The sequence below is a fragment of the Papio anubis genome, chromosome 18 (assembly GCF_008728515.1).
Source record: "Papio anubis isolate 15944 chromosome 18, Panubis1.0, whole genome shotgun sequence".
Lineage (NCBI taxonomy): Eukaryota > Metazoa > Chordata > Mammalia > Primates > Cercopithecidae > Papio > Papio anubis.
In genome coordinates, this window is record NC_044993.1 from 46,915,698 (window position 1) to 46,943,311 (window position 27,614).

The following is a 27,614-nucleotide window of genomic DNA, read 5'->3' on the forward strand; positions in this document are numbered from 1 at the left end:
CGGTGGCTCACGCCTGTAGTCCCAGCACTTTGGGAAGCCAAGGCGGATGGATTGCTTGAGCTCAGGAGTTTGAGGCCAGCCTGGGCAACGTGGCAAAATCCCGTCTCTACAAAAAATACAAAAATCAGCTGGGCATGGTGGTGCGCACCTGCTGTCCCAGCTACTCAGGAGGCTGAGGTGGGAGGATCGCCTGAGCCTGGGAGGTCAATGTTGCAGCAAACCAAGATCCTGCTGCTGCACTCCAGCCTGGGCAACAGAGCAAAACCCTGTCAAAAAAAAAAAAAAAAAAAAGTCTGGTCTAAGCACCACCTTTGATGGAGGCAGGAATCCTGCAGCAGCCTGGAGCCAACCCAGTGGCCCTCTGGTGCTCTATTTCTTATCACTATACAGGTCTCTAAAGTCATCTTCATGTGTAACATTGTATGATCGTCAGCAATTTTCCAATTTTTTTCACACGTATATATGTGTCTCTTCTTTTCTTTTTTACTTTTTCTTTTTTTGAGAGAGGATCTTTTTTTGAGAGAGAATCTTTTTTTGAGAGACGATCTCACTCTGTCGCCCAGGCTGGAGTGCAAGTGGCATGATCATAGCTCACTGTAGCTTCACCTCCTAGGCACAAGTGATCCTCCCACCTCAGCCTCCAAAGTACCTGTGACTACAGGCATGCACCACCACGCCCGGCTAATTTTTGTTTTATATGTATATATATTATACATATATATAGTTATATATATATTTGTACCTTGGTTTTCTCATCTGTAACACCAGGGGTTGAAGTGCTGTGATATTTTTTGGTTCTAGGATAATTTGGAAATAGGGATCTCTTAACATCTTGGATACTGCCAATAGATAATTCATGAAATCCCCTTAGATGGGTATTATGTTTATTTAGGTCTCTAAAACAATTTGTAAAGTCAACAGATGGGGATAAGAATGACCTGAAGCTAGTCGTCTTTGTTCGAAACCAGAAACACTCCTGCCTCAAAAAAACAAAAAACAAACAAAACAAAACAAAAAAAACCCAAAAAGGGAGGAGTAGGCAGGTCCATATTTGTTTCTGGCAAGTGAGTGCTGAAGGAAAGGAACTGAAGCCTCCCACAGCCATAACTGGTCCTGGCAGGATACCGTCTCGGTCTTGAGCGCCACTGATCTAAGGTCATAGCTCTGCTTGCTGCTCCCACCCGCTCCAGTTTAAAACCTGCGGTTCCAAGGTTCTCCGGCCCCTCCCTTTCTCACGCTCCGAAGCCGAGAAGGCCCAAAGCGAAGATAGAGAGGACCCGGAAGTAGGGAAAAACCTCTGAGCACGTGATGGGGGAACACGCGGGTGCTGTCACGTGATCCGACAGCCGGCCTCTGCAAAGTGCAGAATGTTCTGCTGCTCTTAAAGGTACAGGCCGCAGGGTCCCTGCTGTAGACGGGGCGGGGGCAGAGTGCGATGGGTGGGGCGTGGTGGGTCGTAGGGCGCTCGAGATGGAGCCCCCAGCTTCCTTGATGGATCGCGGGGCGCGAGTGCCCCAGACAAGCCGGAGCTGGGACCGGCAATCGGGCGTTGATCCTTGTCGCCTGTCGCAGACCCTCATCCCTCCCGTGGGAGCCCCTTTTGGACACTCTATGACCCTGGACCCTTGGGGGACCTGAACTTGATGCGATGGGAGGCTGTGCGGGCTCGCGGCGGCGCCGCCTTTCGGATTCCGAGGGTGAGTAATGCGGCCCACCCTCTTGGAGCGACCACCTCTGGCTCGCAGCCTACCTGAGGGGAGTGAGAGCTGACTCGGCCCCGGGAGGACACGCATGGGGCCGTCGTGCGCCAGAGAGTGGGTGGGGGTCATGCCCTCTTCTCGCTCTCCCAGGTGAGGAGACCGTCCCGGAGCCACGGCCCCCTCTATTGGACCATCAGGGCGCGCACTGGAAGAACGCGGTGGGCTTCTGGTGAGTGGCCTGAGAGTTCAGCAAGTGACAATGGCGTGGGAAGAAGGAAGTGACAGGAGGAAAGGGGGAAGAAGGAGTTAAGCTGCGCAAAGGAGCTGAACCCACAAATATTTACTGAATCCACTGGTTTGCCCGGGGGCAGCATGTAAAATTTCCAAACTTCACTCCTTATCACCTTCGGGATTTAGCCAGATCCTCATACCATCTGTAGGATTATTTACTTTTTTCCTTCAACCAATTCAGCCTTAAAGTTTTTTAACGCACATATCTTTTAAAAGAAAACTTTAAATCAAGACTCCACATGGAAAACCAGCATTTTCCTAATGAACGTTTAAATAAATGCATCACTACTAAAACTTTTATTTTTTAAATTTATTTTATCTTATTCTTTTTCTTTCTGAGACAGGGTCTTGCTCTGTTGCTCAGGTTGGAATGCAGTGAAGCAATCACAGCTCACTGCAGCCTAGAACTCCTGGGCTCAAGTGATCCTCCCACCTCAGCCTCCAGGTAGCTGTGACTACAGGCGTGCACCACCTCACCTGGCTAATTTTTTAATTTTTTTATAGAGATGGGGTCTCACTATGGGACCTGGGCTGGTCTCAAACTCGTGGCCTCAAGTGATCCTCCTACCTCAACCTTCCAAAGTACTGAGATTGCAAGCATGAGCCACCATGCTGGGCCTGAACCTTTTTTTCATTTAATTTTATTTTTGAGACAGAGTCTCACTCTGTCACCCAGGCTAGAGAGCAGGGGCACGATCTCGGCTTACCAAAACCTCCGCCTCCCAGGTTCAAGCGATTCTCCTGTCTCAGCCCCCTGAATAGCTGGGATTACAGGCACGCGTCACCAGACACAGCTAATTTTTTGTATTTTTAGTAGAGATGGGATTTCACCATGCTGGTCAGGCTGGTCTGGAACTCCTGACCTTAGGTAATCCGCTTGCCTCCACCTCCCACAGTGCTGGGATTACAGGTGTGAGCCACCGTGCCCCGCCCTGAAACTTTTTAAAAGGTCATCCATATACCTTCTAAAATCATACAAATACCAAGCCTCCGGAAATACTTCTAGCATTAACCTAAACATTGAGGACTTGGATCCTCCACCCACTTCCGGACTGGGTTAGAAGTGGCTTCCCATGTACTGTTTGGAAGAGTCACTTAACCTCTCTGACCCTGGTTCCTCTACAGTCAAATGGGAAGAGTAGTATTGTAGTTCTACTTCAAAGTCTTGTGAAAAGGCCCCTAATGAAATCTCTGGCACCGGACCCAGATTCCCTCCCATCACTGAGTGCAACTCTGGGAGATGAGAGTAAACAAACAGAACCCTTCCTGAATCCTAAAGGCCTTTGGTCTTATCTTGTTTTGATCCATATAGCATTCTGTGGGGGGGATAGTCAGGAGATAAATTTGTATCCCTATTTTGCACATGAGTAGACTGAGACTACTAAACAGCGGACTTGGGGCTTGAACACAGTCCTTTTGGTTTCGAGCCCCAGGATTTTTTTTTTGAGATAGAGTCTCAAAAAAGCAGAATCTTGGCTTACTACAACCTCCGCCTCCCAATTCAGGCGATTCTTGTGCCTCACCCTCTGAAGTAGCTGGGATTACAGGCGTGAGCCACCACGCCCAACTGATTTTTGTATTTCCGGTAGAGACGGGATTTTGTCATGTTGGCTAGGATGATCTCGAACTCCTGGCCTCAAGTGATCTACCGGCCTCAGCCTCCCAAAGTGCTGGGATTACAGGTGTGAGCCACCGCGCCCGACTTCCCCAGGATTTTTTTTTTTTTTTTTTTTTTTTTTTTTACTGTACTGCAGTGCATCAGAGGATGAGAAATGCCCCAGGAACTGAGTCACAGTGGGAGCTCAGAGGAGAGAGTGGTCATGGAGAGCTTCTGGGAGAGGCCTGGGAGGCTGGAAGTGAATCCAACTCTGTGATCCCAAAGCCCCTATTTCTTCCTCTTTTTTTTCTTTTTTTTTTTTTTTTTTTTTTTGAGATGGAGTCTCACTCTTGTAACCCAGACTGGAGTGCAATGGTGCAATCTTGGCTCACCGCAAACTCTGCCTTTCAGGTTCAAGTGGTTCTCCTGCCGCAGCCTCCCGAGTAGCTAGGATTACAGGCATGTGCCACTTCTCCCGGCTAATTTCATATTTTTTAGTAGAGACGGGGTTTCTCCATGTTGGTCAGGCTGGTCTCAAACTCCCGACCACAGGTGATCCGCCTACCTTGGCCCCTCAAAGTGCTGGGATTACAGGTGTGAGCCACCGTACCCGGCCTCTTCCTTTTTATTTTTTATTTTTGTAACAGGGTCTTGCTCTGTCACCCAGGCTGGAGTGCAGTGGCATGATCACAGTTCACTGCAGCCTCTAACTCCTGGACTCAAGCAATCCTCCACCTCAGCCGCCCAAGTAGCTGGGACTACAGTTTGAGCCACCACACCTGGCTAATTTTTTAATTTTTTGTAGAGATGGGGGTCTCACTGTCTTGCCCAAGCACCAAAGCCTGTATTTCTGACCCCAACACTGAATGAAGATGGGATCTGGTGATAGAGGGAAAAAAAAAGAGGGAGCTGATTGAAGGGCACAGGTAAGGGGAGGTTTGGCACAAAGGCTACAGATGGCTGCAGGATCAGGAGGGAGCTGAGACCTGTCCTGCTCCTTCCAGGCTGCTGGGCCTTTGCAACAACTTCTCTTATGTGGTGATGCTGAGTGCTGCCCATGACATCCTTAGCCACGAGAGGACATCAGGAAACCAGAGCCATGTAAGTGACTCTCTACCACCACTACCATGGTTAGTCCCTGTGGGAAGATGAGGGCGTGGGACAGAGGCCCCCTTGAAAACCTCATGGAATGGGGTGGCCAAGGGATGGCACAACGTGGGGTAAAGTTTCCAGTCTCTGGCTGGGCACAGTGGCTCACACCCATAATCCCAGCAGTTTGGGAGGCTGAGGCAGGCAGATCACTTGAAGTCAGGAGTTCGAGACCAACCTGGCCAACATGGTGAAACTCCAACTCCACTAAAAATACAAAAACTAGCTGGGTGTGGTGGCACACACCTGTAGTCTGAGCTACTCAAGAGGCTGAGGCAGAAGAATTGCTTGAAGCCAGGAGGCAGAGGTTGCAATGAGCCAAGATCATACCACTGCACTCTAACTTGGGCAACAGAGTGAGACTCCATCTCAAAAAAAAAGAAAACTCTTGAATGTGTTATCTAAACAAAGTCCATTTACGGGGCCATCTGTGGCCTGTGGTCTAGTAGGGTGAGACTCATATGGAAACCCCCTCTTCATTGTGCATGCAGAGACACTGAGGTCCTGAGAGGTCAGTCACTGCCGACCCAAAGCCATCCTTCAATTGAAGGCAGAGCTGGGCTGGGAGCTGGCTCTGTGTGTCTATCCCTCTGCTTCCAGGGTGAAAGACATTGTTTTCTTCCATCAGGTGGACCCAGGCCCAGCGCCCATCCCCCACAACAGCTCATCACGATTTGACTGCAACTCTGTCTCTACGGCTGTGCGTACTAATCTCACCTGGTCCTCTCCTGACCCAGGGCCCCTGGGTCTATAGACCCCACTCCCAGCCCTTCACTACCCAACTGGGACTGTCATGATTAAAACCATTGAGACCTGGGCTGGGCGCATTGGCTCACACCTGTAATCCCGGCACTTTGGGAGACCAAGGTGGGAGGATCACTTGAGCCTAGGAGTTTGAGACCAGCCTGGGCAGTATAGTGAGACCCCATCTTAAGGAAAAAGAGGAAAAAAAGGGTATATGTAATAATCGAGACCTTAATATAATTTCTGAGGCTGAGGCGGGCAGATCACTTGAGGCCAGGAGTTCAAGACCAGCCTGGCCAACGTGGCGAAACCCCATCTGTACTAAAAATACAAAAATTAGCCAGGTGTGGTGGTGCATGCCTGTATTCCCAGCTACTTGGGAGGCTGAGGCAGGAGAGTCACTTGAACCCAGGAGGTGGAGGTTGTAGTGAGCTAAGATCGAGTCACTACACTCCAGCCTGGGTGGCAGAGTGAGACTCAGTCTCAAAAAAAAAAAAAAAAAAAGATATATAGATATAGATATAGATATATATATATATATATAAAGTTTCTGAGCCCTTTCTGTATGTAGCATATATTAGCTTGTTTAATCCACACAGCAGTCCTGTGAGCTAGGCACTATGATATCCCCATTTTCCAGATGAGGAAACTGAAGCTGATAGAATATAAACTCTTGACACACAGCTAAGGAGTGGCAGGGCTGAGACTTGAACCCAGGTGTGCCTGACCCCAGAGCCTGTGTTTGTAGCAGGCCAGCTCCTACCTCTCCTTGGCCACGTGGTTGGGAGGGTTGTCCCCTGGAATCTCTGGGGTCTCACTCCTTTCTCCTGTCCCAGGCCGTGCTCCTGGCAGACATCCTCCCCACGCTCGTCATCAAATTGTTGGCTCCTCTTGGCCTTCACCTGCTGCCCTACAGGTCTGGGTGGGAGTAGCAGGAGGCAGGGCAGGCAGGAGCTGAGAATGGGGAGGCTGGGAGGGCTGAGATGCTGAGAGTAGAGACTGACCTTCCCTCTCTCTTCCGTTCTGGCCCCCTCAGCCCCCGGGTTCTTGTCAGTGGGATTTGTGCTGCTGGAAGCTTCGTCCTGGTTGCCTTTTCTCATTCTGTGGGGACCAGCCTGTGTGGTGAGTGTGCGGTTCTGTGTCAGATGGGGGTCCCTGAGGAACCGCATCAGAGCATTTGTGGGAAGAGTCTCCCCAGCCTCCCAGAGGAAAGAGATTCATTCTGTCACCGTCAGAAGCCTGCTAGGGCTATCAGCAGTAGGAGGTGGGATACTGGGACAATTTGAAGGGGTAGGCAGTGGAGGAGATGGGAGAAAATGGATGAATTAGACGGAAATTGAGGTGAACAAAGTCAAGACTCTGTGATGGGTCAGGCACATTGACTCATGCCTATAATCCCAGCATTTTGGAAAGCCGAGGCGGGCGGATCACCTGAGGTCAGGAGTTCGAAACCAGCCTGGCCAACATGGAGAAACCGTGTCTCTACCAAAAATACAAAAATTAGCTGGGTGTGGTGGCACGAGCCTGTAATCCCAGCTACTCAGGAGGCTGAGGCAGGAGAATCTCTTGAACCTGGGAGGCAGAGGTTGCAGGGAGCCGAGATCACGCCACTGTACTCCAGCCTGGGTGACAGGGCAAGACTCCATCTCCAAAAGGAAAAGAAAAGAAAAAGAAAAAGACTGATGGAGGGGCAGAGCCATCAAGGGTGCATGTCTGCTCCTGGTCTGATAACTGGGTGGATGGAGGTGCCACTCTTCATGAAGGGACACACAGGGGAGGGGGACTCTGCTTCAGACCTGGAACCTGGCCTGTACGTGAGATCTGTTGGAGCCTCTATGAGGTGATATGGAGGAGGCCATGGCCAGACACCTTAGGGGCCTGGGCGATGTGGCAAGGCGAGGTGTTACCACCCCGTTGCTTGTCCTTCCCCCAGGTGTGGTCTTGGCTAGCATCTCATCAGGCCTCGGGGAGGTCACCTTCCTCTCCCTCACTGCCTTCTACCCCAGGTAAGCAGGTGGAGCAGGGAATGTGGGAAGAGGCTGTCATATGGTCGGCCTTGGTCCTCCTGAATGTTCCTGTGTTCTCCTTCCCAGGGCTGTGATCTCCTGGTGGTCCTCAGGGACTGGGGGAGCTGGGCTGCTGGGGGCCCTGTCCTACCTGGGCCTCACCCAGGCCGGCCTCTCCCCCCAGCAGACCCTGCTCTCCATGCTGGGTATCCCTGCCCTGCTGCTGGCCAGGTGAGCTGCCCTGAACTGGGAGGGAGAGGGGTCCAAGGAGAGAAAACTTGGCCATGGCCAGGCGTGGTGGCTCACGCCTGTAATCCCAGCACTTTGGGAGGCCAAGGAGGGCGGATCGCCTAAGGTCAGGAAACCAGCCTGGCCAACATGGTGAAACCCTGTCTCTACTAAAAATACAAAAATTAGCCAGGTGTGTTGGCGGGTGCCTGTAGTCCCAACTACTCAGGAGGCTGAGGCAGGAAGATCGCTTGAACCCTGGAGGCAGTGGTGGCAGTGAGCTGAGATCTCACCATTGCACTCCAGCCCGGGCGACAGTAAGACTGTCTCAGGAAAAAAAAAAGAAAGAAAACTTGATTATGATTGCAACCTTCAAGTCCCTACCTTGCTCTGAAGGGAGGTGGAATCTGGACTCTGATAGCCCCACGTGTGAGTCCTGGAGCTGCTACTTTTTAGCTGTGTGGTGTTGAACAAGTTACTCCACCCCTCTGAACCCTCAGTTTCCCCATATCTCAAATGGCAGTCATTCTTGCTTTCCTGGGAGGTGATGAGGGTAATGCATTCAGCACAGAGTGGTTCCCAAGGTGATTAGAAATAGGATGAGGGTGGACTTTGATTAGTTCTTTTTTTTTTTTGAGACAAAGTCTCGTTCTGTCACTCAGGCTGGAGTGTAGTGGCTGGTGTGATCTCAGCTCACTGCAACTTCGGTCTCCCGGGCTCTAGTGATTCTCCTGCCTCAACCTCCCACGTAGCTGGGACCACAGGCCCATGCAACCATGCCTGGCTAATTTTTTATATTTTTAGTAGACACGGGTTTCACTGTGTTGGCCAGGCTGATCTTGAACTCCTGACCTCAAGTGATCCACCTGCATTGGCCTCCCATAATGCTGGGAATACAGGCATGAGCCGCCGTGCCTGGCCTGATATAGTTCTTGTATTTTCATGCATATTAGGAAGCACTTTGGCCAGGCATGGTGGCGGGGTGAAACTCGTCTCTACTAAAAATACAAAAATTAGCCAGGCTTAGTGGCGCTTGCCTGTAGTCCCAGCTACTCAGGAGACTGAGGCAGAAGAATCGCCAGGAGGCAGAGGTTGCAGTGAGCCGAGATCATGCCACTGCACTCCAGGCTGGGCAGCAGAACAAGACTCATCTCAAAAAAAAAAACAAAAAAAAAGGAAACACTTTGAACTAGCCAATCACACCTGACCCTTCACAAGATTAGTGCTTAGGACAAGTCCAGGTAGAAAAAGTGAGTCCATTTAAAGGAAAATATTAAGTAAATATATATATATATATATACAGGAGGAATGTGGATATGGCAAATAACATGAAGCCAGAACCTAAGTGACTAAAATCGAAGAAGTTCTGGCCTAGCACAGAGTGAACGTATAATTAATGGGAACTAGAGCAACCATTAGAATAATAATGGCCAGAAAACAGAACTGACTCGCTTGATATGAGCCAGCAGTGCAAATGAGGGCCTGCTGAGCATAGTGGCTCATGGCTGTAATCCCAGTGCTTTAGTAGACTGAACCTGGAGGACCACTAGAGGTGAGAAATTTGAGACCAGCCTGGGCAGCATAGCGAGATTCCATTTATACAAAAAATGGAAAATATGAGGCGGGCTTAGTGGCAAATGCCTGTAGTCCCAGCTACTTGGGAGGCTGAGGCAGGAGGATTGCTTGAGCCTGGGAGGTCGAGACTGCAGTGAGCTATGATTGCACCACTGCATTTCAGCCTGGGTGATGGAGAAAGACCCTGTCTCTGAAAAAAAATCACAACAAAACAAAGGCCCATGAATAGGAACAACAAGGAGATAAATTCAGCTCCAAAGAAGGAAGCCTTTGTCTACAATTGGGGCTCTCCAGCACACCGTAGGCACCTTAGAGGCAGTGGGCTACCCATCTTTGGAAGTGTTCAAAGGTAGAGGTGTTCCCTGGGAAAAGAGTGGCCTAGACAGTCCCTGGGGACCTTCCCAGCCAGTAGGGTTCTCTGACCCTGCCTTCATCCTACTCCTAGCTATTTCTTGTTGCTCACATCTCCTGAGGCCCAGGACCCTGGAGGGGAAGAAGAGGCGGAGAGCTCAGCCCGGCAGCCCCTCATAAGAACCGAGGCCCCGGAGTCGAAGCCAGGTAGGAGACACCCTTAGAGAGGTCACTTTCTCTCTGGGTTTGGCCTTTTCCTCTCTGCAATGGACACAGTTATGAGGGGAAAGAGAGTGAGTGTACTGGTTATGGGAAAAGCCTTTGTCTATTTGAGAAATACTTGTTGAGGCCCAGCACAGAGGCTCACGCCTATAATATCCCAGCACTTTGGGAGGCTGAGGCAGGAGGATCTCTTGAGCTCAGGAGTTTGAGTCCAGCTTGGGCAACAGAGCAAGACCCTGTCATAAAAAAGAAAAGAAAGAAAGAAAAGAAAGGGAGGGATGGAGAGGTATTAATTGAGTACTTACCATGTGCCAGGCATTCCATTCACAAGTGCTGAGGTCCTGCGGTGGGGATAAGCTGGGATGTTCTAGCTCAAGTGATCCTTTGGAAGTGTTCAAAGGGATAAGCTTGAACCAGGAGGCGGAGGTTGCAGTGAGTCAAGATCGCACCACTGCACTCCTGCCTGGGCAACTGAGTGAGACTCTGTCTCAAAAAATAAAAACAATTTAAAAAGAGACATGAAGAGGTCTCACCTGGTGAGCTTTTTTTTTTTCCATCATGGTAAAAAGTATGTATATTACTCGAAGTTTACCATTTTATTATTTTTTTTATCTTATTTTATTTTTTTGAGACGGAGTTTCACTCTTTTTTTTTTTTTTTTTTGAGACGGAGTCTCGCTTTGTCACCCAGGCTGGAGTGCAGTGGCGTGATCTCGGCTCACTGCAAGCTCTGCCTCCCGGGTTCACGCCATTCTCCTGCCTCAGCCTCCGGAGTAGCTGGGACTACAGACGCCCGCCACCGCGCCCGGCTAATTTTTTGTATTTTTAGTAGAGGCGGGGTTTCACCGTGGTCTTGATCTCCTGACCTTGTGATCCACCCGCCTCGGCCTCCCAAAGTGCTGGGATTACAGGCGGAGTTTCACTCTTGTTGCCCAGGCTGGAGTGCGATGGCGCAATCTCAGCTCACTGCAACCTCTGCCTCCCAGGTTCAAGTGATTCTCCCGCCTCAGCCACCTGAGTAGCTGGGATTACAGTCACCCGCCACCACACACGGCTAATTTTTGTATTTTTAGTAGAGATGGGGTTTCTCCATGTTGGCCAGGGTGATCTTGAACTCCTGAGGTGGGTGATCCGCCCACCTCAGCCTCCCAAATTGCTGGGATTACAAGCGTGAGCCACTGCGCCCAGCCATTTTAACAAATTTTAACATTTTAACAATTCTTAAAATTTGTTACATCCAATCCAGTGGCATGTAAGTCACTTCCCACTGTTGCGTGGTCTGGTTAATTCCGTCACACCGGCGCCTCTTTGCCGAGTCTTCAGTGTGAAAACTTCATCTGCCCTTCTCTTTCTGTTCCCCTGCAGGCTCCAGCTCCAGCCTCTCCCTTCGGGAAAGGTGGACAGTGTTCAAGGTTCGGATGATGGCTGGGGTGTGTCCCCATGGGGGTTGCTCACCTCCGGGCCCCCCACTTACATCTTCTGCCTTTTCCAGGGTCTGCTGTGGTACATTGTCCCCTTGGTCGTGGTTTACTTTGCCGAATATTTCATCAACCAGGGACTTGTGAGTGAGGGGTGCTGGGAGGGGTGTGGAGGTGGTGACTGGGGCTGGGACCCACACAGCCCCATCCATCTCCCCTGTCTGGTCTTTGCTGCAGTTTGAACTCCTCTTTTTCCGGAACACTTCCCTGAGTCACGCTCAGCAATACCGCTGGTAAGAGGAGCGAGGGCGGTGGGCTGGGAGGGCGCCGTGGTGATGGGGCTGCCCTGCTCAGTAGGGACCCGGGGGAGTGGGATGGTCCCTGGAGGAGCCTCCTCTCCTACTCCCCACCCTAACCTCAGGTATCAGATGTTGTACCAGGCAGGCGTCTTTGCCTCCCGCTCTTCTCTCCGCTGCTGTCACATCCGTTTCACCTGGGCCCTGGCCCTGCTGCAGGTACCAAACCCCTGCCCCTCACTCCGTTCCCACCTTGGCTTCCAGCTTCCCCAAACTCCCCTGCTTCCCACTATCAGTAGGAAGTGTAGTTTTTTGTTTGTTTGTTTGTTTGTTTGTTTTTTGAGACAGAGTCTCACTCTGTCGTCCAGGCTGGAGTGCAGTGGTGCAATCTTGGCTTACTGCAACCTCTGCCTCCCGGATTCAAGTGATTCTCCTGCCTCAGTCTCCCGAGTAGCTGGGATTACAGGCACCTACCTCCATACCTGGCTAATTTTTGTATTTTTAGTAGAGGTGGGGTTTTGCCATATTTGCTGGTCTTGAACTCCTGACCTCAGGTGATGTGCTGGCCTCAGCCTCCCAAAGTGCTGGGATTACAGGGAAGTGGAAATTGTACACTATCATTTCTTAGCACAGGGAACCCAAGTCCAGCAGGGCTCCATGTAAAATGTATAGCCTCAGGAGCCAAGTACTCAGCCACTGAGTGACTTAGGGCAGGTCTCAGAACCACTCTGAGCCGCAATTTCCTCATGTATAAATTGGATGTGGCCAATACCTATTTTTCAGAGTAATTGTAAGAAATAGAGATGAAAGAAAGAATGGAAGAACAAGGTTTTGTATTGTGTGTGTGTGTGTGTGTGTGTGTGTGTGTGTGTGTGTTAAGCCGTGTGGTGATTGGGCTGGGCCAGGTGGCTCATACCTGTAATCCCAGCACTTTGGGAGGCTGAGGCAGGTGGATCATTTGAGCCTGGTAGTTCAAGTCCAGCCTGGGCAACATGGCAAAATCACATCTCTACAAAAGTTAGCCAGGTGTGGTGGTGCACACCTGTAGTCTAGGAAGCTGAGGTGGGAGGATCACTTGAGCCTATGAGGTCAAGGCTGCGGTGAACCAAGGTCATGCCTCTGCACTCCAGCCTAGGCAACAGAACGAGACCCTGTCTCCCGAAAAACGAAAAAAGAAAGAAAGAAAAAGTCAGGACCTTCCTCTGTCGCCCAGGCTGGAGTACAGTGGCATGATCATAGGTCACTTACCTCATGCAAAGAGACAGGCTTTCAAATGATGTTTCTAACTATAAGAAAATGTGCAGTTCCTTTATTCTAGATAGTTAATTATCATAGAATTGGTGACTTTGTAGTCAATGGGTTATTTATCTTAAGGGTGGTGAGCAAATTCCACTGCCCTTGGTAAACAGTAGTTTACAGCTTTAAGGGCACAAACACCCTTCCTTACAACAGTCTAATAAAAGGAGTTTCATATAACCAGTATTCATTGTTTCAAGGTTACAAATCCACAGTCCCTGGAGGTCACTGTTACAATAAACTGTCAACTGTGACAGGAAAGTCCTCTGCCCTTGAAATTTAGGAACTCCGCCAGTGGTGGTTCACACCTGTAATCCCAGCACTTTGGGAGCCGGAGGTAGGCGAATCACCTGAGGTCAGGAGTTCGAGACCAGTCTGGCCAACACAGTGAAACCCCGTCTCTACTAAAAATACAAAAATTAGTCGGGCATGGTGGCATCTGTCTGTCATCCCAGCTACTCACTAGGCTGAGGCAGGAGAATTGCTTGAATCTGGGAGATGCAGGTTGCAGTGAGCTGAGATCGCACCACTGCACTCCAGCCTGGGCCACACAGAGCAAGACTCCATCTCCAAAAAAAAAAAAACCTTAGGAATTCAATTCTGTGATAGCAAAATACAGAAATAGAGATTATACTTTAGGCCAGGTGTTGTGACTCACACCTATAATCCCAATGCTTTTGGAGGCTAGGGTGGGGGGCTGACTTGAAGCCAGGAGCTTGAGACCAGACTGGGCAACATAATGAGACCCCCATCTCTAAAAAAACAAAACAAAACAAAACAAAAAAAAAAAACAGGCGGGAGAATTGCTTGAGCCCAGGAGTTTGAGAGAGCAGCCTGGGTAACGTCATGAGACCCCATCTCTACAAAAAACAGGTGTGGTGACATTCACCTGTAATCCCAGCTACTTGGGAGGCTGAGGCGGGAGGATCGCTTCAGCCCAGGAGTTCCAGGCTGCAGTGAGCCATAATCATGCTACTGTATCCCAGCCTGGGTGAGACCCTATCTCAAAAAAAAAAAAAAAAGAAAAAAAAAATTACACTTTAGGCCGGGCGCGGTGGCTCACGCCTGTAATCCCAGCACTTTGGGAGGCCGAGGCGGGCGGATCACAAGGTCAGGAGATCGAGACCACGGTGAAACCCCGTCTCTACTAAAAATACAAAAAATTAGCCGGGCGCGGTTGTGGGCGCCTGTAGTCCCAGCTACTCGGGAGGCTGAGGCAGGAGAATGGCGTGAACCCGGGAGGCGGAGCTTGCAGTGAGCCGAGATCGCGCCACTGCACTCCAGCCTGGGCGACAGAGCGAGACTCTGTCTCAAAAATTACACTTTAATATTATGACAAAAGCATGTAAATATCCTCCAACCTTCTGCCTTATTTATCTGAGCAGTGCTGCAAGCCCAGGGTTTGTACCCACAAAACCCCAGATTTATAACTTGGGGTGCTTCTAGATACCACTGAAATATGTAGCTTATGGTTTTAAGCTACATGTTTTTAGCTATAATTTTTTTTTTTTTTTTTTTTGAGATAAAGTCTCGCTCCATTGCCCAGGCTAGAATGCAGTGGTGCAATCTTGGCTCACTGCAACCTCTGCCTCCCACATTCAAGCAATTCTCAAGGCTCAGCCTTGCGAGTAGCTGGGATTACAGGTGCACGCCACCACGCCCGGATAATTTTTTGTTTTGTTTTGTTTTGTTTTTTAGAGACAGAGTTTCGCTCTTGTTGCTCAGGCTGGAGTGCAATGGCGTGATCTCAGCTCACTGCAACCTCCGCCTCTGGGATTCAAGCGATTCTCCTGCCTCAGCCTCCTGAGTAGCTGGGATTACAGGCACGTGCCACCACACCTGGCTAATTTTTGTATTTTTTAGTAGAGATGGGATTTCGCCATGTTGGCTAGGCTGGTCTTGAACTCCTGACCTCAGGTGATCCACCCACCTTGGCCTCCCAAAGTGCTGGGATTACAGGCATGAGCCACCACACCTGGCTAGGGGTGTGTCCTTTTTAATGCTCAGCTTTAAGTCCACCTCAGATTTAATGAATTAGGACCTCTAGGGTAAGCCCTGCTTGGGGCATTTGTACCTAGATCCCCAGGCGATGTTTACGTGTACGAAAAGTATGAACCGCCAGGAGGTGGCCTACAGACTGCACAAGAGGCAACGTGGCATGGTCAGGGCTAGGAGAATGGCACCTCCCTGAGAGACTGGGATACAGAGGTGGGACCTACACCCTGGGGTGGGGATCAAGGAGGCTTCCTGGCCAAGTGCGGTGGCTCCTGCCTATAATCCCAGCACTTTGGGAGGCTGAGGCAGAGGGGCAGCAACTGCTTGAGGCCAGGAGTTCAAGCCCAGCTGAATAGGATGCCCGCCTACTCCCACCTTGTTTTACCGTAGTGAACCAGTGGTTTTTCAAACAGGGGCAGTTTTGCTGCCCAGGGGATGTTGGGCAACGTCTGCAGGCATTCTTTGGTTGTTACAACTAAGGGATGCTATGGGCATCTAGCGGGCAGAGGCCAGGGATGCTGCTAAATGCACTGCTGTACACAGAACAGCCCTCACCACACAGAACGACCAGCACCAAATGCCAAGAGTGCTGCAATTGAGAAATCCTGGTTTCAATGGTCCCACTTCCTTTAGGAAGCCTCCGGGTTTTTTGTTTGTTTGTTTGTTTGTTTTTTGAGACAGGATCTTGCTCTGTCACCCAGGCTGGAGTACAGTGACACAGTCATAGCTTACTGCAGCCTCCACCTCCTGGGTTCAAGCAATTCTGCTCAGACTCCCGAGTAGCTGGGACTACAGGTGCATGCCACCACGCTCAACTAATTTTTAAATTTTTTATAGAGACGGAGTTTTGTTATGTTGCCCAGGCTGGTCTCAAACTCCTGGCCTCAAGTGATCGTCCCACCTCGGTCTCCCAATGTGCTGGTATTACCTGCATGAGCCACCGCACCAGGCTGAGGTTGGCATTTTTGGGTTTTTTTTTTTTTGAGATGGAGTCTCTCTCTGTTGCCCAGGCTGGAGTGCAGTGGTGCAATCTTGACTCACTGCAGCCTCTGCCTCCCAGGTTCAAGCGATTCTCCTGCCTCAGCCTCCCAAGTAGCTGGGACTACAGGACCACTACACCCAGCTAATTTTTGTATTTTTAGTTGAGATGAGGTTTTACCATGTTTAGCAGAGACCAGGCCAGGCTGGTCTCGAAATCCTGACCTCAGGTGATCTGCCTGCCTCAGCCTTCCAAAGTGCTGGGGATTACAGGTGTGAGCCACCACCCTGGGCTGGTGTTGAGATTTTATCTAGGCCCGGCAGCCCTCTCCTTCACCAGTATCTCCTAGAACCAAGGGCCCCTGGAGGAGAGGTCCCCTCTCCCTCCCTGCCCCACCCTGGGCCCAAGCTCAGCCTCTCCCTCTGCTCACAGTGCCTCAACCTGGCATTCCTGCTGGCGGACGTGTGGTTCGGCTTTCTGCCAAGCATCTACTTCGTCTTCCTGATCATTCTGTATGAGGGGCTCCTGGGAGGCGCAGCCTACGTGAACACCTTCCATAATATCGCCCTGGAGGTCAGCACCAGCCGGGCAAGGGCTGTGGGTGGCCTGTCCAGGGACACCCAGGGCAGGGATGTCTGGGACTGAAGCCTCACCCCTGCTCTCTGCCCTCCCAGACCAGTGATGAGCACCGGGAGTTTGCAATGGCGGCCACCTGCATCTCTGACACGCTGGGGATCTCCCTGTCGGGGCTCCTGGCTTTGCCTCTGCACGACTTCCTCTGCCAGCTCTCCTGATACTCGGGATCCTTGGGACGCAGGTCACACTCACCTGTGGGCAGAGGGGCAGGTCACATACCCAGGCCCACCCTAGAGCCCCTCCACGAACTGTGCTCCTGGCCTTTCCAGCAGGGCTGGGAGTAGGGAAGGGCTGAGACCTTGGTCCCCTTGCAGGGGGGGCTAGCCATTGTCTCCCGCTCAGGGAGCTTCTTCCTGGCATCATGCCCTCTGAATAAATGCCGATTTTATCCATGGACTTCTTGTGCTGTTTTTGTCTCTGAAAAGAAAATACTTTTATTATGAAGGTAATACATGACTACTTTCCTATATATAGACAGCATCAAGAAGGTATGTCAGCAGATTTCTCTCTTTTTGTTTGTTTTTTTTGTTTTGTTTTGTTTGACAAGAGTCTCGCTCTGTCACCCAGGCTGGAGTGCAATGGCGCGATCTTGGCTCACTGCAACCTCCACTTCCCGGTTCAAGCAATTCTCCTGCCTCAGCCTCCCGAGTAGCTGGGATTACAGCTGTGCACCACCACGTCCGGCCAGTTTTTATATTTTTAGTACAGATGGCGTTTTGCCATGTTGGCCAGGCTGGTCTCAAACTCATGACCTCAGGTGATCCATCTGCCTCGGCCCCCCAAAGTGCTGGGATTACAGGTCTGAGCCACTGTGCCTGGCCTCTGCCATTTTTAGGCCTTATGTATTCATTCATTCATGCGTTCATTGTATGGTACAATCTATAAACAATCATGTTGGACATTCTTTCCAGCATGAAAGTTTCCAGAGAAGTGGAAAGAATTGTGCAGTGGATCACCCTGAGTGTGCACTACCAGGTTCTATGTTAACATTTTGTTACAGTTGCTTTATCATGTAGTCCAGCCCCCATCAAATCTATCCGCTCACTGTTCCATCACACCCTGCTGAGGCATTTTATTTTTTATTATTTTTTTTATTTTTAGAGACAAGGTTGCACTCTGTCACCCAGGCTGAAGTGCAGTGGTACAGTCATGGCTCACTGTGGCCTGGACCTCCTAGACTCAAACAATCCTCACACCTTGGCCTCCCAAGTAGCTGGGACTACAAGTGCACGACACCAAGCCCAGGTAATTTTTTTTTTTTTTTTTGAGACGGAGTCTCGCTCTGTCGCCTGGGCTGGAGTGCAGTGGCCGGATCTCAGCTCACTGCAAGCTCCGCCTCCCGGGTTTACACCATTCTCCTGCCTCAGCCTCCCGAGTAGCTGGGACTACAGGTGCTCGCCACTTTGCCCGGCTAGTTTTTTGTATTTTTAGTAGAGACGGGGTTTCACCATGTTAGCCAGGATGGTCTCGATCTCCTGACCTTGTGATCCGCCCGTCTCGGCCTCCCAAGGTAATTTTTTTTTTTGTAGAGATGCGATCTTCCTGTGTTACTCAGGCTGATCTTGAACTCCTGAGCTCAAGCAATCCTGCCTCGGCCTCCGAAAGTACTGAGATTACAAGCGTGAGCCACTGCTCCTGGCCTATAGTCCTGTTATTAGGTACAGTTTATATACACAGTAAAAAGTATAAATTGTTAGCCGGGCGCGGTGGCTCACGCCTGTAATCCCAGCACTTTGGGAGGCCGAGGTGGGCGGATCACGAGGTCAGGAGATCGAGACCATCCTGGCTAACACGGTGAAACCCCGTCTCTACTAAAAATACAAAAAAATTAGCCGGGCGTAGTGGTGGGCGCCTGTAGTCCCAGCTACTCAGGAGCCTGAGGCAGGAGAATGGCATAAACCCGGGAGGCGGAGCTTGCCGTGAGCCGAGATCATGCCACTGCACTCTAGCCTGGGCAACAGAGCGAGACTCCGTCTCAAAAAAAAAAAAAAAAGTATAAATTGTTACATATTTTTACAGTAAACAGAGTCTGGGCCAGGCGCCATGGCTCACGCCTATAATCCCAGCACTTTGGGAGGCCAAGGCGGGCACGAGTGGATCACCTGAGGTCAGGAGTTTGAGACCAGCCTGGACAATGTGACAAAACCCTGTCTCCACTAAAAATATAAAAAATTATCCAGGTGTGGTGGCATGCACCTGTAGTCCCAGCTACTTGGAAGGCTGAGGCACGAGAATTGCTTGATCCTAGGAGGCAGAGGTTGTGGTGAGCTGAAATTGCGCCACCGCACTCCAGCCTGGGTGACAGAGCAAGACTCTGTCTCAAAAAGAAAAACAACTGAGTCTGGCTTAGTGTTTCTCATACTTCATTGTTACCCTTTCTAATATATTTACCATATTTGAACCTAACAGTAGTACTTTTATTTACTTAATAGTTTTCATTAAAGCAACTAACCTTTAATATAAATTCAGTTATTTTAAAGGGAAGCATCATTATTAAAATCATGAGTTTGAGGTGATATATATGTATTTTCTACTATAAATAGTTATGTAACTATTGGAGTTTAAAATGAACATACAAGTTCCCCCTGAGGCTACTCCATCACGACCAGTGATGTTTGTGGACCCAGATCTAGGAAATGCTGACCCACTGGTTAATAGCATGGGCTTTGAGGGCAGAAGGAACTGACTTTCAGGTGCCAACCCTGCCATTCACTAGCTGTATGACCTTGGACAAGTCACTTCACCTCGCTGCACCTCAGTTTCCTGATCTCTCCAATGGGATAATAATAGCACCAGCACTTCATAAGGTGCTTTTGGAAACTACATGAGATCACGTCAACACCCAATAAACGGCCGGGCGCGGTGGCTCAAGCCTGTAATCCCAGCACTTTGGGAGGCCGAGATGGGCGGATCACGAGGTCAGGAGATCGAGACCATCCTGGCGAACACAGTGAAACCCCATCTCTACTAAGAAATACAAAAAATAGCCGGGCGAGATGGCGGGCGCCTGTAGTCCCAGCTACTCGGGAGGCTGAGGCCGGAGAATGGCGTGAACCCGGGAGGCGGAGCTTCCAGTGAGCTGAGATCCGGCCACTGCACTCCAGCCTGGGCTACAGAGCGAGACTCCGTCTCAAAAAAAAAAAAAAAAAAAACACCCAATAAACATCAGCTGTGATCATGCTATGATATGACTCCTGCCTCTCACCTTTGCATTGCATTATACCCATGTTTCTCAAGCCTTAGTGTGCACTGGAGGCCTTGTTTTTGTTTTTGTTTTTGTTTTCTTGGAGACCAAGAGTCTTGCTCTGTCACCCAGGCTGGAGTACAGTGGCATGATCATGGCTCACTGCAGCCTCAACCTCCTGGGCTCAAGGGATCCTCCTGCCTCAGTCCCCTGAGTATCTAAGACTGCAGGCACGCACCACCATACCTGGCTAATTTTTATATTTTTGCTACAGATGGGGTTTTACCATGTTGTCCAGGCTGGTCTTGTACTCCAGAGCTCAAGTGATCCACCCACCTTGACCTCCCAAAGTGCCAGGACTACAAGTGTGAGCCACTGCGCCCGGCCCTGCCTGGCTAATTTTTAAATGTTTTCTGTAGAGACGAGGTCTTGCTATGTTGCTGAGGCTGGACTGGAACTACTGGCCTCAAGGAATCCACCTGCCTCAGCCTCCCAAAGAGCTGGGATTATTATTCATGAGCCACCACACCCAGCCACAATGTTTTATTTATCCATTTGTTAGTTGATGGATATTTGGGTTTCAATTTTTTGACTTACTATGAATCATGCTGCTATAAATGTTCGTATAAAGTTTTTGTGTGGACACATGTTTTCCATTTCTCTCGGATAATATCAAGGAGTGGAATTGCTGGGTCGGTGGTAATTTTGTTTGATCCTTTGAGGAACTACCATACTGTTTCCCAAAGTGGCTGCAATTTTACATTCCACTGGCAGTGTAGGAGGACTCTAATTTATCCATGTCCCCACCAATACTTGCTCTTTTCCATTCTTTTTCCACTGCAGCCTCCGCCTCACTGGTTCAAGCGATTCCCCTGCCCTTTTTTTTTTTTTTTTTTTTTTTGAGACAGTCTGCTCTGTTGCCCAGGCTGGAGTGCAGTGGTGTTATCTTGGCTCACTGCAATCTTAGTCTCCCGAGTTCAAATGATTCTCCCACCTTAGTCTCCCAAGTAGCTGGGATTACAGGCATGCGCCACTACACCCGGCTAATTCTTGTTTTTTGTTTTTTCAGATGAAGTCTTGCTCTGTCGCCAGGCTGGAGTGCAGTGGCACAATCTCTGCTCACTGCAGCCTCTGCTCCTGGGTTCAAGCTATTCTCCTGCCTCAGCCTCCCAAGTAGCTGGGATTACAGGCACCCACCACCACACCCGGCTAATTTTTGTATTTTTTATGGAGACGGGATTTTGCCATGTTGGCCAGGCTGGTCTCCAACTCCTAAACTTAGATGATCCGTCGTCCTTGGCCTCCCAGAGTGCTGGGATTACAGGCATGAGCCACCGTGCCCAGCCTCTTTTCTGTTTTTTTGTTTTGTTTTGTTTTGTTTTGTTTTGTTTTGGTTGGCTGGTTTGGGTTTCATTATCGCCTTTCTAGTGAGTGTAAAGTGGTGTCTCATTGTGGTTTTGATTTGCATGTCCCTGGTGACTAATGATGCTGAGCATCTTTCCATGTCCTTATTGACTGTACGTATAGTTCTTTGAGAAATGTCTACTCAGATCTTTGCCCATTTTTAAATGGGATTGTTTGTCTTTTTTTATTGAAGAGCCAGAGATCTGAAGTCTTTTTGAGTTGTGAGATTTCTTCATATATTCTAGACAGAAGTCCTTTGTAAGATACATGATTTGATTCTCCCATTCTGTATTGTCTTTTTACTTTTTTGATATTGTCTTTTGGTACGGAAAGACACTTATTTTGATGAAGTCCAATTTATCTATTTTTTGTTTGGTTGCTTATGTTTCTGGTAACATACCTAAGTGGGAGCCTGTAATCCCAGCACTTTGGGAGGCCAAGGTGGGAGGTTTGCTTGAGACCAGGAGTTCGAGACCAGAATGAGCAACATAGCAAGGTTCCATCTCTGTAAAACATTTAAAAAATGATAAAATGAGGCTGGATGTGGTGGCTCACACCTATAATCCCAGCATTCTGGGAGGCAAGAGGACAACTTGGGCCAGGAGTTTAAGACCAGTCTGGGCAACATGGCAAAAACCTGTCTCTACCAAAAAATAAAATAATAATAATTATTATTATTATCCAGGCAAGGTATGCCTGTAGTCCCAGCTACTTAGGAGGCTGACGCAGGAGAATTGCTTGAGCCCGAAAGGTGGAGCTTGCTTTGAGCTGAGATTGAACCATTGCACTCCAGCCTGGGTGACAGGAATGAAACCCTGTCTCAAAAAATAAAATAAAATAAAATAAGCCGGGTGTTGTGCTGCATACCTGTACTCCCAGTTACTCAGGAGGCTGAAGTGGAAGGATCACTTGGGCCCAGGAATTCGAGGCTGCAATGAGCTATGATCATACCAAAGCACCCCAACCTGGGCACAGAGAAAGACCCTATCTCTTAAAAAACAAAGAGGGGCTGGGCACGGTGGCTCACACCTGTAATCCCAGCACTTTGGGAGGCCGAGGCAGACGGATCACGAGGTCAGGAGATCGAGACCATCCTGGCTAACACAGTGAAACCCCATCTCTACTAAAAATACAAAAAATTAGCCAGGCGTGGTGGCAGGCGCCTGTGTAGTCCCAGCTACTCGGGAGGCTGAGGCAGGAGAATGGTGTGAACCTGGGAGGCAGACAGAGCGAGACTCCACTAAAAAAAAAAAAAAAAAAAACAAAGAAACAAACCCCACACACATCTAAGAACCTGTTGCCAAATCCAAGGTCATGAGGATTTACTCCTATATTTTCTTTTTTCTTTCTTTCAGTGGGGTAGTACTGCCCCCTAGGGTCATTTTGGAAGCTTGTTTGTGGGGGCCTTGATCTCACTGTGAATGTGACAGTGTCCTTAAAGGGAGAGAGCAAAGCCATCCTGCCATGCATGGTATGGTTCTGGATGAAGAGAGATTCTTCTACATTTTAGTGGTTTTTTAATATCCACCCCCGGACATCCAACAATATGTGCTAAGAATCTAACTTCATTTTACATTATATATGAACCAAAGTTTTTTTATCTTTCAGTATGGAGTCTTGCTCAGTCTCTCAAGCTGGAGTGCAATAGTGCGATCTCAGCTCACCGCAACCTCAGCCTCCCAGGTTCAAGCAATTCTCCTGCCCCTGCCTCTTGAATAGCTGGGATTACAGGCATGCACCACCACACCTGGCTAATTTTTGTATTTTTAGTAGGGAAGGGGGTTTCACCATGTTGGCCAGGCTGGTCTTGAACTCCTGACCTCAGGTGATCCACCCACCTCAGCCTCCCAAAGTGCTGGGATTACAGGCGTGAGCCACTGTGCCCAGTCTAAACCCAAAGTATTTCTTACTTGGTTTTAATATACATTGAATTTTTCAAGAATTCAACTATCACGTATTAGTATGAACTAAATGTTTGTGTCCTCCTGCCAAACGCATATGTTGAAGCCCCAATGTGATAGTATTTGAAGGTGAGAAGGTGAGGCTCTTGGAAGGTAATTGGAGCTAGATTATGTCATGAGGGTGGGAGACTTCATGATGGTATTAATGCCCTTGCAGAAAGAGAACGAGACAAGTAATCTCTTTCTCCACCAAGTGGCGATACAGCAAGAAGGCAGCTGTCAGCAAACCAGGAACAGAGCCCTCACCAGACACCAAATCAATTTTGCCAGCACCTTGATCTTGGACTTCCTGCCTCCAGAACTGTGAAAAATAAATTTTTTTTTTTTTTTTTTTGAGACGGAGTCTCACTCTGTCACCCAGGCTGGAGTGCAGTGGCCGGATCTCAGCTCACTGCAAGCTCCGCCTCCCGGGTTTATGCCATTCTCCTGCCTCAGCCTCCAGAGTAGCTGGGACTACAGGCGCCTGCCACCTCGCCCGGCTAGTTTTTCGTATTTTTTTAGTAGAGACGGGGTTTCACCGTGTTAGCCAGGATGGTCTCGATCTCCTGACCTCGTGATCCGCCCGTCTCGGCCTCCCAAAGTGCTGGGATTACAGGCTTGAGCCACCGCGCCCGGCCTAAATATTGCTTTTTTAAGCCACCCTGTTTATGGTATTTTGTTATAGCAGCCTGAGCTGACTAAAATCTCAGGTCATTGAAGGAAGATGTATTTTGCTTCATTGGGATCTTTACCAAGAGTTGTTCGCTGTACTTGGACAATTCCTTTACTGAAGGCAACATACATAGTAAAATCCATTGCTTACCAGCTGCACTGCAGTGCCTCAGTCACCATGATTCTAAGTATAAAAATGGTAAGTATAGGCCAGGTGCAGTATCTCATGCCTGTAATTTCACCAGTTTGGGAGGCTGAGGCACTTGAGATCAGGAGTTCGATTCCAGCCTGGCCAACATGGTGAAACCCTGTCTCTACTAAAGATACAAAAATTAGCTGAGCGTGATGGTGGGTGCCTATAATCCCAGCTACTTGGGAGGCTGAGGCAGGAGAATCACTTGAACCCAGGAGGCAGAGGTTGCAGTGAGCTGAGATCGTGCCATTGCACTCCAGCCTGGGCATCAAGAGTGAAACTCCATCTCAAAAAAAAAAAAGAAAAAATCTAGCTACTAGCTATATGCTATTTGAAGATGTGTATAAATATCATTATTATACAGAAATATTGAAAAGCAATTAATAAAAAACATCAGGCCAATACCAACTAAAATGAAGTTGGAAAAGCTACATTAATATCAGAAAAAATAGACTTTCACACAAAAAGTATTACTGCAGATAAAGAGTGTCATCTCATAATAATAAAATAGTCCCAGCCTGGCCAACATGGCAAAACCCCATCTCTACTAAAAAATACAAAAATTAGCTAGGTGTGGTGCCACGTGCCTGTAATCCCAGCTACTTAGAAGGCTGAGGCAGGAGAATCGCTTGAACCTAGGAGGTGGAGGTTACTGTGAGCTGAGATCATGCCAGTGCACTCCAGTGTGGGTGACAGAGCAAGACTCCATCTCAAAAAATAAATAAATAAATAAATAAAATATTCAATTCAACAGGGATGTATAACAAAAACTACTCTGTACGTAATAATAAAAGTTTAAAACATATGATGTAAATATTGAAAAAAATGTTGATACAAGCTTTATTTATAATGTGGCCAGGTATGGTGGCTCACACCTGTAATCCCAGCACTTTAGGAGGCCAGGGTGGGAGGATCACCTGAGATCAGGATTTCCAGACCAGCCTGGCCTGGTCTCTACTAAACATGATGAAACCTCGTCTCTACTAAAAATACAAAAATTAGCCAGGTGTGATGGTGCATGCCTGTAATCTAAGCTAATCCGGAGGCTGAGGCACCAGAACCTCTTGAACCCGGGAGGCAGAGGTTGCAGTGAGCCAAGATTGTGCCGCTGCACTTCATCATGGAGAACACAGTGAGACTCCATAAAAAAAAAAAAAAAAAAAAAACCAAAAACAGGAGAATGGATACATTGTGGTATCATCATTCAGCTGAAAACCATTCAGGAATTTAAAAAGAATGACTGCACCAGGCGCGGTGGCTCACGCCTGTAATTCCAGCACTTTGGGAGGCCGAGGTGGGCAGATCACCTGAGGTCAGGAGTTCGAGACCAACCTGACCAAAATGGAGAAACCCCCATCTCTATTAAAAAATACAAAAAACTAGCCGGGCGAGGTGGCAGGCGTCTGTAGTCCCAGCTACTTGGGAGGCTGAGGCAGGAGAATGGCGTGAACCCAGGAGGCGGAGCTTGCAGTGAGCTGAGATCTGGCCACTGAACTCCAGCCTGGGCGACAGAGCGGGACTCCGTCTCCAAAAAAAAAAAAAAAAATGTAAAATTAGCCAGGTGTGGTGGTGCATGCCTGTGATCCCAGCTACTTGTGAGGCTGAAGCAGGAGAATAGCTTGAGGCAGGGTTGCGGCGAGCCAAGATCGCGCCATTGCACTCCAACCTGGACAACAAGAGCAAAACTCTGTCTCAAAAAACAAACAAACAAACAAACAAACAAGAATGTCCTACCATACTGGTGCACTTCACATGGATGAATTGCTAAGTATTATGGTCAGCAAAAGAAGCCAGGTACAAAAGAGTATATGCCTTAATTTCTGTTTATATGAAGCTCAAGAACCAGCAAAACTGGCCAGGCGCAGTGGCTCACGTTTGTAATGCCAGTGCTTTGGGAGGCTGAGTCAGGATGATTGCTTGAGGCCAGGAGTTTGAGACCAGTCTGGGAACATAGTAAGGCCCCTATCTCTACAAAAAACAAAAACCCCACAAAAAACATTAGCTGAACTTGGTGGTGTACACCTGTGGTCCCTGCTACTTGGGAGGCTGAGCTAGGAGAATCCCTTAAACCCAGGAGTTCAAGGCTGCAGTGAGCTGGGATCTCACAATTGCACACCAGCCTGGGCAAGAAAGTGAGATCTTGTCTCTAGTAAAAAAAAAAATCAAAAAACAGGCAAAACTAATAGAAGATGATGGACACCAAACCAGTGATTGATTAGTGCAGTTGGTTCATTTAGCTATATGTATGTTGTCTTTCAATAATTACAATAATGGGCAGGGTGTGTGACTCATGCCTGTAATCCCAGCATCTTGGGAGGCTGAGGCAGGCAGAGCACTTGAGGCTAGGGGTTTGAGACCAGCCTGGCCAATATGGTGAAACCCTGTCTCTACTAAAAATATAAACATTAGTTGGGTGTGGTGGTACATGCCTGTAATCCCAGCTACTCCAGTGGCTGAGACAGGAAAATTGCTTGAGCCTCAGAGGCGGAGGTGTCAGTGAGCAGAAATCGTGCCACTGCACTCACGCCTGGGCGACAGAGCAAGGCTCTGTTTCCAAACAAAAAATTTATAATAATAAATTGAACATGTACTATGTGAAATGCACTGAGGGGGATACTAAGACATTCCTGTCTTCAAGGTACTCGAGGTCTATTTGAGAAAATTAAACACAAAGCAAAATACAATAAAATTGTGTGTGTCAGAAAGTTATGTTATCTGTGAATTTCAGTCTTTTTTTTTTTTTTGAGACGAAGTCTCTCTCTGTTGCCAGGCTGGAGTGTAGTGGCGTGATCTCGGCTCACTGCAACCTCTGCCTCCCAGGTTCAAGTGATTCTCCTGCCTCAGCCTCCCGACTAGCTGAGACTACAGGCACACGCCACCATGCCCAGCTAATTTTTGTATTTTTGGTAGAGATGGGGTTTCACCATGTTGGCCAGGATGGTCTCGATCTCTTGACCTCATGATCCGCCCACCTCAGCCTCCCAAAGTGCTGGGATTACAGGCATGAGCCACTATGCCCAGCCTGAATGTCTTTTGAGATACCTATTTTAGAAAGGGGATATTGAAGCCAGGAGCATTGGCTCACACATGTAATTCCAACACTTTGGGAGGCCAAGGCAGGAGGATCACTTGAGCCCAGGAGTTTGAGGGCAGCCTGGACAACATAGCGAGACTCCGTCTCTAAAAAAATAAAAATAAATGAGTATCATCCAGGCACAGTGGCTCACGTCTGTAATCCCAGCACTTTGGGAGGCCAAGGCGGGTGGATCACTTGAGGTCAGGAGTTCAAGACCAGTCTGACCAACATGGTGAAACTCTTATCTCTACTAAAAATACAAAAATTTGTCGGACGTGGTGGCGCATGCCTGTAATTCCAGCTACTCACAAGGCTGAGGCAGGAGAACCATTTGAACCCAGGAGGTGGAGGGTGCAGTGAGCCGAGATCACACCACTACACTCCAGCCTGGGCAACAGAGCAAAACTCTGTCTCAGGGCTCATTGTACATCTGTAAATCCACAAATATCTTTTTTTTTGGGGGGGGGATGGAATTTTGCTCTTGTTGCCCAGGCTGGAGTGCAATGGTGTTATCTTGGCTCACTTCAACCTCCACCTCATGGGTTCAAGCAATTCTCCTGCCTCAGCCTCCTGAGTAGCTGGGATTTACAGGCACACACCACCACATCCAGCTCATATTTGTATTTTTAGTAAAGAAGGGGTTTCACCATGTTGTCCAAGCTC

The 27,614-nt window shown here is 48.8% G+C and overlaps 1 protein-coding gene across 6 annotated transcripts; it reads left to right on the forward strand.

Annotated features, from left to right (window-relative positions):
* Positions 1-570: 570 nt before the first annotated feature.
* CLN3 (CLN3 lysosomal/endosomal transmembrane protein, battenin) lies at positions 571-16,878 on the forward strand. Of its 6 annotated transcripts, XM_031658343.1 has the most exons (16): positions 571-1,387; positions 1,573-1,697; positions 1,851-1,929; positions 4,593-4,689; positions 5,366-5,437; positions 6,318-6,397; positions 6,518-6,603; positions 7,415-7,487; positions 7,575-7,718; positions 9,736-9,848; positions 11,228-11,274; positions 11,355-11,423; positions 11,518-11,573; positions 11,702-11,795; positions 16,279-16,419; positions 16,521-16,878. In XM_031658343.1, exons 2-16 carry the CDS (start codon positions 1,649-1,651, stop codon positions 16,638-16,640), a joined length of 1,320 nt encoding a protein of 439 aa, XP_031514203.1. In that variant the 5' UTR covers positions 571-1,387; positions 1,573-1,648; the 3' UTR covers positions 16,641-16,878. The 6 variants fall into 6 exon arrangements, with proteins under 6 accessions (XP_031514203.1, XP_021787561.1, XP_017808769.1 ...); XM_021931869.2 differs by having other exon boundaries at positions 571-1,697; XM_017953280.3 differs by lacking the exon at positions 6,318-6,397.
* The last annotated feature ends 10,736 nt before the right edge of the window (positions 16,879-27,614 follow it).